At 46.4% G+C, this 12982-nt stretch overlaps 1 protein-coding gene across 16 annotated transcripts in view; it reads right to left on the bottom strand.

Annotated features, from left to right (window-relative positions):
- Window positions 1–12982, bottom strand: part of ANKS1B (ankyrin repeat and sterile alpha motif domain containing 1B) — an 885134-nt gene that overhangs the window by 15631 nt on the left and 856521 nt on the right. For 14 of the 16 annotated variants that reach the window (XM_054988165.1, XM_054988166.1, XM_054988167.1 and 11 more), the window contains 2 exons: window positions 10312–10440; window positions 2959–3034 (listed from right to left, as the gene is read on the bottom strand). In XM_054988165.1, coding sequence (XP_054844140.1) covers window positions 2959–3034; window positions 10312–10440 — 205 coding nt within the window. The remainder of the gene's footprint in view (window positions 1–2958; window positions 3035–10311; window positions 10441–12982) is intronic. The other 2 variants (XM_054988164.1, XM_054988180.1) reach the window with 1 other exon arrangement.

Genomic DNA, 12982 nt, shown 5'->3' with positions numbered 1-12982 from the left:
GGCCACATACTATATTTGAAAATATGACTGAAGAAAATGGCACATTTGACAGTAGACAACAAGATCAGAGTAATAAGCCAATGATTATGTTACACCAGACGAGCCCCCAGTTTTGTTACACCCAGTTGGTGTTGTTCGTTAGTCGATCCACACAACAGCAATAAAAACACGTAGGGTCCAGTGGGAGAAGGTTCTTTAGGTCATTTAATTAAATGAGAGGAACACTGGCCATACAGAAGACCTCAGTCCTTGTGTAAACCAGGCTCATCAAAGTTACAAAAGTGTGTGCAAGACATTTTATACCCTTTGGTTCATTAAAATATTAGGCTTTTAATTGGCTTAAGTCTTTCAGGGGTCTCCATTGGCAATGACCAGTTGACACCTCCAGCTACCCAATGCCTCTTGACTGGAAGACTGATCCTGGCCATTATCATAATTATAATATTTCCCACCTTTCTTTACTTGTCAGTATGACCCAGTGTCTTATCTCTTTCCAAGAAAAGTCTCTTCCGATTCACACTTCCATTCCATAGACTAGAACTGAGTTTCTCCCTTGTTTCGCTGACTTAGGCCATTTTGTTTCACGTAGGCTAAAGCTGCTTTCTGCAGGCTTTGTGGGGGTGAAATACTTTCCCTCTCCTAAAATGTGCAAAAGGTTACTTTCATTGCCCAGGCTCCTTATAGCCTTGGATTGCTCTACATGTCTAGAGCTGCTGTTTCTATGGGTCTCTTGTTCTCTCCCCCTCTATTCTGTTATATCTAGACAGGTGTCTTTTGACTCTTCCTTTTTGATTAATCTTCTAACTCCATCTATTGTATGTATGTATGTATGTATGTATGTGTGTGTGTGTGTGTGTATATATATATATATATATATATATGTTTTTCTCCCTTAAGGGGAGTATTTTCTTTGGTTTCAAGCATAGCAGGTGTGTGGTTATGTGTATATTGCAATTGCATTTTTCTTTAATAGCAAGCTTACATCTTAAAGGCTGCTTTCCTTCTTGCAATTTTGCATGTACATTTTAAGACTACTAGTTTCAAGTAGCAGTGCTCTAAGAATATTGTGCTTATAATTAGTGCTTCTACCTTGCTTTAACTGCATATCACTCATAAAATTGCATAGTGTTATTAAAGGTACTTAAAATACTCTACTCCATTAAATTCATCCACATCAATTAGATTTCTTTCCAGAAATATGCTAGGATCACTACACAGATTAATGATTTGTGTAATCAGCCAAACTAATGTAATGAGTACTTCTTGCCTTCAAATGCCTGTTTGTCACACCAGTCCCCAAAATACCCATGCACTGGGTCCTTGGGGAGTTGGCAGCTATATATTGCAAAAAGTCCAATACAGTGCACAAAAAGTGCACAACACATAGCCATTCAAAGATGAGAAAGGTAGAAAGGGCTCAGCAGAGAGCTCCTTCATCTGTTCATCTGGACTGAACCACACCTATGAATGGAATCTGGATGATTTTAGGCACTTTCTAACACTTTTACAGGGTAAGAATATGGAACAATAATTGGCATAGGCCATTTTCACACATGCCCGTAAGATCGTGAGAAACTCACGGAACGAAGCGTCTTTCTAGCGAGATTTCCCGGCACAATCCCCTTTAATGGCACAATGACGTCAGAAATTGCACCATTAAACGGGATCCTGCTGGGAAATTGTGCCAGGAAGATGCTTCGTTCTGTGAGTTTCATGCGATCTTCCAGAGGCTTTGGCCGTGTGGAAACGGCCATACTTGTAAACTTCAATTTCGTATTAGTTACTTCAACTATTGACCTATGTTTGGGAAAAACTCAATTTCTCCTTCAGTTTGGATTCATAAGGCTAATTTTCCTCTCCCAAAGAGAGCTTTGATTTGGCTAAGGATTAGCCGTTGTGTTCTCTGCTTTAGGAGACTTTTTGCTCTCCACATTCTTTGCTCTTACATTTGTAAATAAACAAAGTAAGTCTTCAGTGCTCTCTCACTCAGAGGAAATGTGCTCACTACTTAAGGCAGTTGGGTGTGATTAGCAATACTTTTGTTATGCCACTGTTCTGGTTTTCAAATTGGCATTGACCAGGCCACATCCAGGATCTGAGTCCAGTGGCACCTTAGAGACCTACAAGATTTTCAGAGTGTACGCTTTCGAGAGTCAGAGCTCCCTTCTTCAGACAAGAGTAGGAATGGAGATCCCTGAACCTTTATATCCCAGCTAAAGGTGGGTGATACAAGGGAGGGGTGTTACAAGGGAGGACGTCAGGATGTAAAGATACAATGTAGGCCACATCCCAGTAGATTTAAAAATGGTTCACCAATTTCCTAAGGTCTACAGGGATAAAAAGGGGGTTTATGAGGGTCAAATCAGATAAGATGCAGAAAGATCCAGGATTAGTTTTCCAAAGCAGTCGTTTGCCCTGTTGAGGGGAAACATGCAGATTGCTTGTATGTTGAAAATGTATTTATTTGCATGAGGCAACTTGGAAATAAATAAATACCCGTCTTGGGTATGTGTTTATGCAGTCAGGAAGAAGGTACCAGTGGAAACAGTCAACTATCTCCTCCCACCAAGGTCTCACAGTTGCTTTTTACAAAAAAAAAATGCACTGGAGTTCTTCCAGTGTCCCATCTGCTTTGCTCCTATATTTTCAGCTCTGCTTATGAAAGTGTGTGATTCTGCTTTTCCATTAAGAATTTCTTCTTGATAGGGACAGGGCTTACCACAGTCTGTATGTAGGGCACCTAAATTTACTATATATTGTCTTTGCATGGAAAGGCAAAACAATCCATCAGTGAATGACAGAGAACTCTTGTACATGCTGTCTACAAGTTTTATTTGTGATAGTATATGAAAATATGTTTGGGTAAAATGCACTTTATTTGTAACTGAAAAAAGTACATTTATGTCCAATTTATCCATTTCATTTATGCCTTTTAATGTAGGGTAGATCTGTATTTACTCACCCTCATTTTTGCACAAGCATCCTGGGTTGATTCTGTACCTCTTAGCTCTTTTACCAGCATAGAACCTAAATACTTGAAGAATAAACAAGTAATTTGTTTTCTGTACTTTAAGAAAGCCCAAAACTAATCTTTAGGGACAGCTAAAACATGTAACACATGTCTTCTTTCATGTCTTCTCATACTACTAATTTTCAAATGGAAAGAATGTCCCATATTTTATACAGAAGTTAATTTACAAGCAGTATCACCAAGAACTACAAGTGCCATTTTTGAAAGAAGAGTGTACGTGCAGGTTAAGAAAACAAAACATCACAATATCACAATACAGAACAGAAATTCTACTCTTTCAATTTTGGCCATATGTATGAAAAAGTCACAATTCTACTTAATTATATTTTTCAAATGCTATGTGATTGCTGTGTAAAATGAAATGCGGACGTAAAATATATTACTGATTATATATTATATAATATATGTAATATTATATAAAATATATTACAAATATATATTACCTAGACATGCATAAAGTACAATCAGCATGTAGAAGTCAGTGGTGAAACTAGCAGGAACAACAGAGATTTCCCTCATCTATACATTAATGTTACCACTTAGAATATCTGAAAAGGACAAATGTGAATGACAAAACGGCACTCCCGGGGTGCGCCCGCACGCTTACTCGGGTGCCACCATTTGCCCTCCTGCATGGAGGAAGAAGGGAGCTTTTTCCCGGACATCTGGGTGTCTGAAGGGGACGTGGTCTGGCCGTTATAGGCCAGCCCTGCCTCCTTTGCTGCGCAGTTCTCCTTGCAAGCTCGTGGGAGAAGGAGCTTGTTTGCTCCAGCCGCGTCTTGCAAGGGCGAAGGGAACGGGCCGTGCGTCTCGCGATTATCGCTTGAGGCGCTCGCCTTCCTCGGCTGATTTGTGCTCGTTCCTGCGCCGATTTAGGGGCTCCTCATCACCCGACTCTGTGCTGCTTGTCTTGGCCTCGGGACGAGTGGCGCCTTCAGGGTTGTGGTGGTGCGGCTTTTCTCAGGTGCCGAGCCTGCCTGCCCCTGTACATTTGCCGCCGTTTTTGGCGGCTGTCCTGTGGCGCGGCGGCGTTTCTCTTCTGCCCTTGAGGGGCCGGATAAGTGGGGCCCTCCAGGGGTGGAAGGCTGGCTTCTTGTCACAGTCGCTAGCGCGGATTGGTGCCCCCCCCTCTCTTGGGCTGGTGGGTGCGGAGGCTTTAGTGCCATCCGGCTGCCCTGGGCTTACTCTCATTGCCTCGGGGTTCAAAGAGGGCTACGGTGTGTTGTTTTGGGCTAGTTGTTGGCGCTGGGTGGCCTCCCCCTCCCACATCATTGCTGCCCATTGCAGCTCTATCGGGGTTGCAAGGGGACCCCCCCATTTTTCTTGACAGTGAGTCAGTGGGCATAGTGGTTAGGGCACATGCCTTAAGCAGGGGTTGGGTTGATTCCCCACTCCTCCACTTGAAGCCTGCTGGGTAGCCGTTTTGGCTTGTTTTAGCCCCATTTGTGGGCTATATTGACCCCTCTCATCTTATTAGGGGCTTTGGGGGGGTTGTGTGAGGAATCTCACATCATTGTGGCCAGTTGTCCTAGTGGGTGGAGTATTTCTTGTTCCAGGCTCGCTAGTGCTTATTATCGGGCCATGCCTCCTAAGAAGGGTGTGGGGGCAAGCAAGGGCAAGCAGCCTGCAAGACGCCCCCCGTCCAAGCGGCCATTACCTGTCTCTTCCTCTGATGATGAGGATGGTGATGCTGCTAGGCAGGAGATCTTGGCTAAGCTTGCTGCCCTTGAGAGGTCCAAGGGTGTCGTTCCTGGGCAGCCTGCTGGGAACAGGGGGCAGAGGGCCTCCAAGAGAGCTTCTCTGGCCACTTTTCAAAGAGAAGTGCTAACGCGTCTGTCTGTTCTTGAAGGTTCCGCGGGTACGGCCGGTGAGAGTGTGGCAGCTCATGCTGGGGACCTGGAGCCTAGTGGGACCACTACCCAGGAGGAGCAGGAGGCTGCTGAGGCGCCTCCCATCGCTGTGGCTGTGGATCACCCTGAGCCGGATGGTAAGTTGCCCGCATCACACGATGCACACTCCTGGCCCTGGGGGCCTGTCGGTGGGACTGGTACTGCTGTAAATTGGATGCCGCAGTCGCAGCACATTGGTTCTCAGGTTTCCCCGCAAGTTAGTATGCCCTCATGGCTGGGCCATTCATTTCAGGCATCACAAGGCTGTGCCGGTCAGTGGCAGCTGTGGGGTTCCCGGCACTGCCATCTCAGCCGGGGGTAGTTCCTCCAGCAGTTGTGGCAATGCAGGCATGCGGGGCTGGTGCGGCTGCTGCCAGCCAATCCTTTGGGCAGCCACAGCTGATGTGGCCTCCATTCCCTATGAACCCTTATTATCAGGCTTTGGGGGTCATGCCCTATAGGGCCATGCCCTTTGGCGACACAGCTTTGCCTCTAGGGGACCACCTGCCACCTGCCACTAGGGACAAGATGCTTAGGGGGGAATTTGTGGATGTCTTTACTGTCCTTTTCTGTGATTTGGAGAAGAAGGATAAAGATGAGTTGGACGACCGGGACAAGAAATGGCTTAAGTGCCAGAAGGTCGACTGCACTTGAGCCAACTGGTTGCCCGGCATGCTGATTTATGCTGGGGTGGTAGCATGTGCTCAACCGCAGCAGGCGGCCCCCGCTGTTTCAGTATATTGATATAATATATAGGGGGTATACGGACTTCGTTGGTGCTGCCTGGATGCAGTATGACGAGGAATTCCATATGCGTGCATCGGTTGACCCCACCTTGCCCTGGGACAGAATCCACCAGCAGCTTTGGCTGCAGCTTATGGCCCCCACTAAGCCCAATCTAGGTGATCCGTCTGATAGCGGGCATTTGTTGTAGCGCCTTGCTGCCCCTCCTGGTCCCCGTGCCTCCGCGGGGCAGTCGGTTCAGCCCCGGCTGCTCTGTTGGGAATTCACTTATCAGGGGGTGTGCTCCAGGAGGGGATGCAGGTTTAAGCACGAATGCCCACGGTGCAGAGGTTCCCATGTATTCTCTGCATGTCCCCGCCCTCGGCCACGAGGGGAAGGGCAGCGGCCTGGGGGTGGGCCAGGTCAGCCTTCAGCTGACAAGGGGCCCAACGCCCATAAATCTGAAAGCGCTTTCTGAGGTGCTGCAGGGGTACCCCGATCGAGCTTCTGCTCGGTTTTTGTTGGAAGGGTTTACTTTTGGTTTCTGCATTCCTTTTCAGGGCCCTTGGTCCCCCTTCATGTCATCCAATCTGCGTTCAGTGGTTGGCATGGAGGAGGTTGTGCGGTGTAAAACAGCTAAGGAATGTGCGGAGGGGTGGGTCTTGGGACCTTTCCCCACCCCGCCTGTTCCCAATTTGAGGGTCTCTCCCCTGGGTGTGGTGCCTAAGAAGGTGGCAGGTGAGTACCGTTTGATTCACAACCTGTCTTTTTCCAGGGGCGGGTCTATCAATGATGCTATCCCAGAACACTTGGGCATGGTGAGGTACATATCTTTTGATGAGGCCATCACTATGGTAAAGCGTAGCAGGATTGGGGCAGAAATGGCAAAATGCGACATCAAGTCGGCATTTCGCCTTTTACCCGTCCACCCGGGGAATTTTGAATTGCTGGGTTTCTCGTTTGATGGCCAGTTCTACATGGACAGAGCACTTCCTATGGGATGCTCTGTTTCTTGTGCGGCCTTTGAGAAGTTCAGTTCCTTCCTGGAGTGGGCTTTGCGTCAGAGGCAACGATGCCATGACTCCGCCCACTACCTGGATGATTTTATTTTTTGTGGGCCCAAGGGGTCTGGCCAATGTGCCCGGCTTTTGGCCAGGTTCATTGCCTTAGCGGAAGAACTTGGGGTCCCCCTGGCTCACGAAAAGACTGAAGGCCTCGCCCAGGTCTTGACGTATCTGGGTATCAAGATCGATACCGTTCAGCAGATGTTTTGCCTGCCACAGGCTAAGGTGCCCGATTTGAGAGCGCGTTTGGCGACTCTTAGGGACAAAAGGAAGGCTTCTTTGCTCGAGCTGCAGCAGCTCGTGGGCCACCTCAACTTTGCCTGCAAGGCAGTGGCGCCTGGGCGTGCCTTTTTGAGGCGTCTGTTTGATGTCATGGCTGGGCTGCACTTGCCCCATCAGAGGGTCAGGCTGTCCCAGGGGGTCAGGGACGACCTCAAGGTCTGTGTCCCGATGCAGACTCACACTGGCAGCAGGCAAGGGAAAACTCCCAAGTTGTCCGAGCAGGGCAGCACCCAGTTCCAAGGTTCAGGCACCAATTGGGCACACTCACGGCTTCAAGTCCAAAGGGGGCTTCCAGAAACACATCCACAGAAACAGGCCAAGGTCAGGGACAAGAGAATCAGTTCAAAACACAGCAGCAAGGTCAGTAGTAAGCGGACTCATTGCTTCCACGCAGCCACTCCCTCTTTGTGCTACAGCAAGCACCTGCCGGCTGTCTCAGTCCTGCTCCTGCGAGTACTCATCATCACTAACGATGCTGGGCCGGTGCTGTGCTGCTAGCCTGGCACTGCGCCTTCTGGCTTGGAGGGCTCTTCTAGCCCTCCTCTGGCAGTGCTCCCGAGGCTCTAGTGAGGAAGGGGGAGAGCTGGCCTGCACCTGGCTTTCTGTTGCCAGCCCAGGGCTGGGAAGCTGAGGAACCGATGTGCTGGGACCTGGCTGTGGATCAGTATCTGAGCCTTCAGGGCCTGCCTCCTCCTGCAGTGCCTCTGCCACTGGCTGTGGATCTGGGTCAGGTTCACCAGCTGCCTCTTCCTCAGAAGAGTCCTCTGAGTCTCTCTGCCCCGCTGGGCCAGGTTGGTCCATGACAGTCTGGGAGGATTTTCTCTCATCATTTAATGGGGTTACTTTCTGGAGGGAAGAGCTTTTGCTCAAGGCAGAGTTGCGCATGGCCTCAGATGCTTCTGAGTCCATGGGCTTTGGGGTTTACTTCCGTGGGCACTGGTGCGCGGAACCCTGGCTGAATGAGTGGCGCGACAGCGATATCAACAAGGACCTAACATTTTTGGAATTTTTTCCAATCCTGGTAGCAGTTTGGCTTTGGGGTAATGAGCTTGCCAACCATGCAGTCCACTTTTGGTGTGACAACATGGCTGTGGTGCAGGTGATTAACTCCCTGTCATCTCGGTCGCCCAGGGTCATCAGGCTGGTTAGGCCTTTTACGCTCCAGTGCCTGCGGCTGAACATTTTGTTCAGGGCGAAGCATGTTCCAGGCATCGACAATGTAGTGGCGGATACTTTGTCTCGCCAGCAGATGGAACGGTTCCGCCAACTTGCCCCCGAAGCCGATACACTGCCTGTCCCGATGCCCCCGGAGCTGTGGAATCTTGGAGGGCTGAAGCGCACAGGGCCATCCACCTAGCCATCGCCCCTAGCACCTACAGGTCGTATGATCGTGCCCTGTGCCAATTTGCTAGCTTCCGGTTGGACGCAGGCTTGGAGCAAAGGTGGCCTATTCCGGCAGAACACCTTATGCAGTTCTGCATGGATCGGAGGGTGGGCGGTCTGTCTGTTAAGTCTCTTAGGGGACTTTTGGCTGCGCTGGCCTTTGCTAGCAAGGCTTGGGGTTTCCCGGAAGTCACAGGGGACTTTAGGGTCCGTAAAATGCTGGAGGGATGGTCGAGGGAGGCTGGTTCCCGGCCGGATGCCAGGCAGCCCATTTCTCCATCTATCCTGAGGGGCTTAGGGGCTGTCTGGGGCCCTGTGTGCTCCTCCTCTTATGAGGCGGTGCTTTTTCATGCAGCATCACTCACGGCTTTTTGGGAGGCCCTCAGCTGGTTGCTCAGTCCCGCACTGATCGGTTGGAGTGGGCCCTTATGTTGCAAGACGTACAGTTTGTGGGGGAGGGTGTTTCTCTCCGCATCCGGTGGTCCAAGACTGACCAGCACCAGAAAGGGGCGGTGGTCCAGCTGGGCATATGTGCCGAGTCCGAGCTGTGCCCTGTGCGAGCTTTGCAGGCATACATCGATAAGAGGGGCCGTGCTGAAGGGGTTTTATTCTGCCATTGTGATGGGGCTCCCCTTACTCGGTACCAGTTTTGGTCTGTTACCAAGAGAGCATTGGCTAAGCTGGGTTTGACTGAGTTCAAGTTTTGTACCCATTCATTTAGGATTGGGGCGGCCTCTACGGCAGCTGCAATGGGATACCCTGAGACGGCCATTCGCAGTGTTGGGCGATGGCGATCAATGGCTTACCGAAGGTATGTCTGTCCTCTGCTGGCCCAGTTGTGAGCTCTGGTTAATTGTTCCTTTTCTTCTTTAGGTGCTGTTGTTCGCCATGGGAGGTGTCGGATCCTCATTTGCCGACACAGCATGATCTTTTGGGCTGCCCATCAGGCCAAGAGGACGCCTGTTGGGTCCCAGCTTGGCCTCAGTCGGTGGGCCCAAGTTGAGTGGCAGGGCCGTCGGGGCCTGCGGTGGCTGGGTCTGTTGCCACTCTTGTTTGAGGGAAGGTGTGCCCCTCCTCCTCATTTCTTAATTATCCACTTAGGTGGAAATGATTTGGGGTGGGTCAAAGGCAAGGCCCTTACTCTTCAGGTGCAGGCCGACTTAAAGTTTATCGCTGAGAAGTGGCCTGGGGTATTGATCATGTGGTCCGCTATCGAGGAGTAGGTCCAAGGGACCTCTTGGCTCGACCAGTACCGCTAGCTATGCCCTTGCCGTTATTACGTTATTAAGTTATTAATTTAGTTTGGTCAATAAAAGGCCCTGTTTTCACCCAAGCCTTGTGTACGTCTCTTCATTCCGAATAGGGGGGCAAAAGAAAATGCAACTTCTTCAGACAACTCATAATCAGTTCATTCAGCACCTCAAGATGTAGCCACCAGATTACATGGTTTAAATGAAGGGATTGGACAGTATCGTGGAAGATAAATCTATCACAGAAGTATCTAAACGGAACACCCATCTCTCACTCTCTGTGTCAAGAAGATGCTGGGGACAAAGCAAAATGGAAGGCATTGCCTTCACATCCTATTTATTAGCTTTGCAAAAGCTTCTAATTTAGCACTTTGGGGGAAAAAAGGATTCGAGCAGCCTCTGGAATGATCCAGGCATGCTTTTTCCCTTTTCTTATTTTCTTATAGATCTTTCCTGTTTCTGTAACAAAGAGGATGCAATTTCTCAGAGGTTTAAAGGAAAACACAATATACCCATTTGAATAATACTGGACTTTTTTGTACTGAAAAGCATTTTCCTTCCCTAAGAAAGTCCTTACTGTCATTACATTTTTGTTAAATAGAGAGATATTATGCAAATGACAAAGCCATCCCATAATCTAGACAATTTTCAGCTATTCTAGAAGCTATCTTTGAGTTTAATGGACTTACAAATGCTTTGTAATCACATGACTGGAAGATGAGTTTTTCTGGATGATGCTGCCAGTACTGTACTGGTGTTGATGCTGTTGCTTCATTAGGCGGTCGTAAGGTAATTGAAGGTTCACCCCAGTCTCCAGTCTGAAAATGAGATATATTTCAAAAGCAATGTAAACTGAAGGCAAATTTGCTTTTAAAAACACTTCTCTATTGGGTATAGCCAATTTACCCCGGTTGTATATTATTTTGAGTATGTGACTAAATCAACTTATAATCAACTTTAAATTATCTGGATATCATCACTACAATATAGTCTCTCTTATCTGAATTTTCTGGCAAGCAACAAAACATCCAAAACACTTATATAAACATACTACTACTTAATAAACCTTTGTGCAGGAGAAACAGAATAAAACAATTAGCCAGAAATTTCAGATAACTGAGGTTCAAAAAAAGTGAAGTGTAGGTAGGCTAACAGTTTGATATATTGTTGAAGGCTTTCACAGCCGGAGAACGTTAGTTGTTGTAGATTTTTCGGGCTGTATGGCCGTGGTCTTGGCATTGTAGTTCCTGACGTTTCGCCAGCAGCTGTGACAGCTCTGTCTTTTGGTGCTGCACCTCTGAAGATCCCACTCACAGCTGCTGGCGAAACGTCAGGAACTACAATGCCAAGACCACGGCCATACAGCCCGGAAAATCCACAACAACTAAGGCTAACAGTTTGTTTCTATGTTTGAGTACTTAAAAGTATGTCCTCTTGCATCTGTGCAAACAGATCATATGCATGTTTACTAAGAAGTAATTTATGCTTTATCTAGTGGCACTGACTCCCAAGTAAGTGTGTACAGGTTTGCAATTTTAGGCAGTCCTGCTTACAGTTGAAATTACTGGACTGGCATTGTCATGTGGAATGGCCCAGCTCTGTCAAATTGGTACCAATGGTGATTGAATTGAATTTTCTTGCAGAATTAAACAGATATTTATGCTTTAACAGAACCATTACATTTACATGAATTTCAAAATGACAACTAAAAAAGCTGTTTACAAGTTGTCTTTTGAATCTGCCCCCCCCTCAAGTTTTGCTTCTTCTGTTCACCATAGATTTTCCATCTATGTTTCCTACACTTGGGACAGAATGTGTAACTGAGGATGGCTCATATATAATACCAAATAATTAATTTATGTATATGAACTTGCACGTACCTCAAGCCCACGTGCTCTCTTGTTGAAATTTCTCTTCTTGGAATCAAGAAGAGTATGGTATTTACTCAAATGCAAGACTAGGTTTTTTCACAGGTATGCCATAAAAAGGGGGGGGGGCTACTCTTACATTCACATGCCTGTTACAGTTATGTTCAATAAATGTGTGTGTGTGACATTTTAAGTGGTTCAGGGTTGTCTTCCTTTTAAGTAAATATGGTAGAGTTACAGAAAACATTAATTTATGGTTACAACTAAATCACAATATATGGTTTGTTCTATTCCCTGGGATTATGATTGTTGGTAACCTTGGTTAGTAAGAAAGGGAACAATCTTTAGTTTGTGATTCTGATGTAACCGCAAATTATGGTATTTGTGAAAGTACAAGAGTTTGATTTCTGAACTCTGAGAGTATAAACCAGAGAATTCCATAGATTTATCTCTGTATTATGTGCCAACCACGCTAACTGAATTTTAACGAAACTTGAAATAAGATCTCTTCTTCTTATATACTTTCAATTTTCAATTGATCTTTTGAGTTTAGGTTACAAGATATTGTTAACTAAACTAAAAAGAGCAATTGCAAAATGAAAGCATATAAAATTATTCTAGTCAAAGAGCATAGCAAAGTAACATTTTAAAGAATAAAAGTTTATTTCTTCACCCAGGACAAAGCAAACAAAACAAGCACGGTACATTCATTTCCATAGGCCACACAATCATGACAAGACATAAATCTACATGAAAACCACAAGATAAACTGGGAGACACCAATATTAATATTAACCTTCCAATATGCAAACTCCAAGCAGGATTGCAGAAAATGAAACAAACAACTTTGTGCCAACATTACTGCTTATGTTCAGAAGCAGACAGTAATGTAGTTCATGTGGTCCTTTTCCTTTAACAGTACTAAAGAGCCTCTTGCAACAATTACTGCTCTGAAGTTTTTCTGCATAAATTTTTTTTGGTGGGGTGGTGGCTGTCCTGAATATACATGCAACTTTTTCTTATCCTGTTATTTCACTGCTGAGAAACACTAGCCTTTTTCAGCATGACATTTGACCATGCTTACTGGAAGAAGGTGCTGTATACAATCTTCTTGTTACATGATTGCCATTCTGTCTGAAAGGAGTAATGTGTATATATTCCAGTCCTGGAGCATGAGTAGCAGAAACCAGATGTGTGTGCACTGAAGCTGAGAATATATGTTGCACTTTCAAACAAAATGGTGATCGCACATATCAGGAAGATCATGTATAATGCATTCTTCCCCATATGAACGGTCAAGCATAATACCTATATCTTCAGAATGTGTGTCTTTTTGTAGACATAAATAATAAAGAAATAATTCTTGGCACTGTAGAATGTTCAGACACATACAGAAAGATGACTTTTACTCACATAGGAGTCTTACAATCCAACTCATTATCTTGCTGTCATTAATACTGAACATTAACCATTAATTGCTGTTAGACACTGA

Source organism: Eublepharis macularius, chromosome 9 (assembly GCF_028583425.1).
Source record: "Eublepharis macularius isolate TG4126 chromosome 9, MPM_Emac_v1.0, whole genome shotgun sequence".
NCBI lineage: Eukaryota > Metazoa > Chordata > Lepidosauria > Squamata > Eublepharidae > Eublepharis > Eublepharis macularius.
Note: the sequence above shows the minus strand (reverse complement) of the source record. Positions and strands in the feature narration are given on the sequence as shown.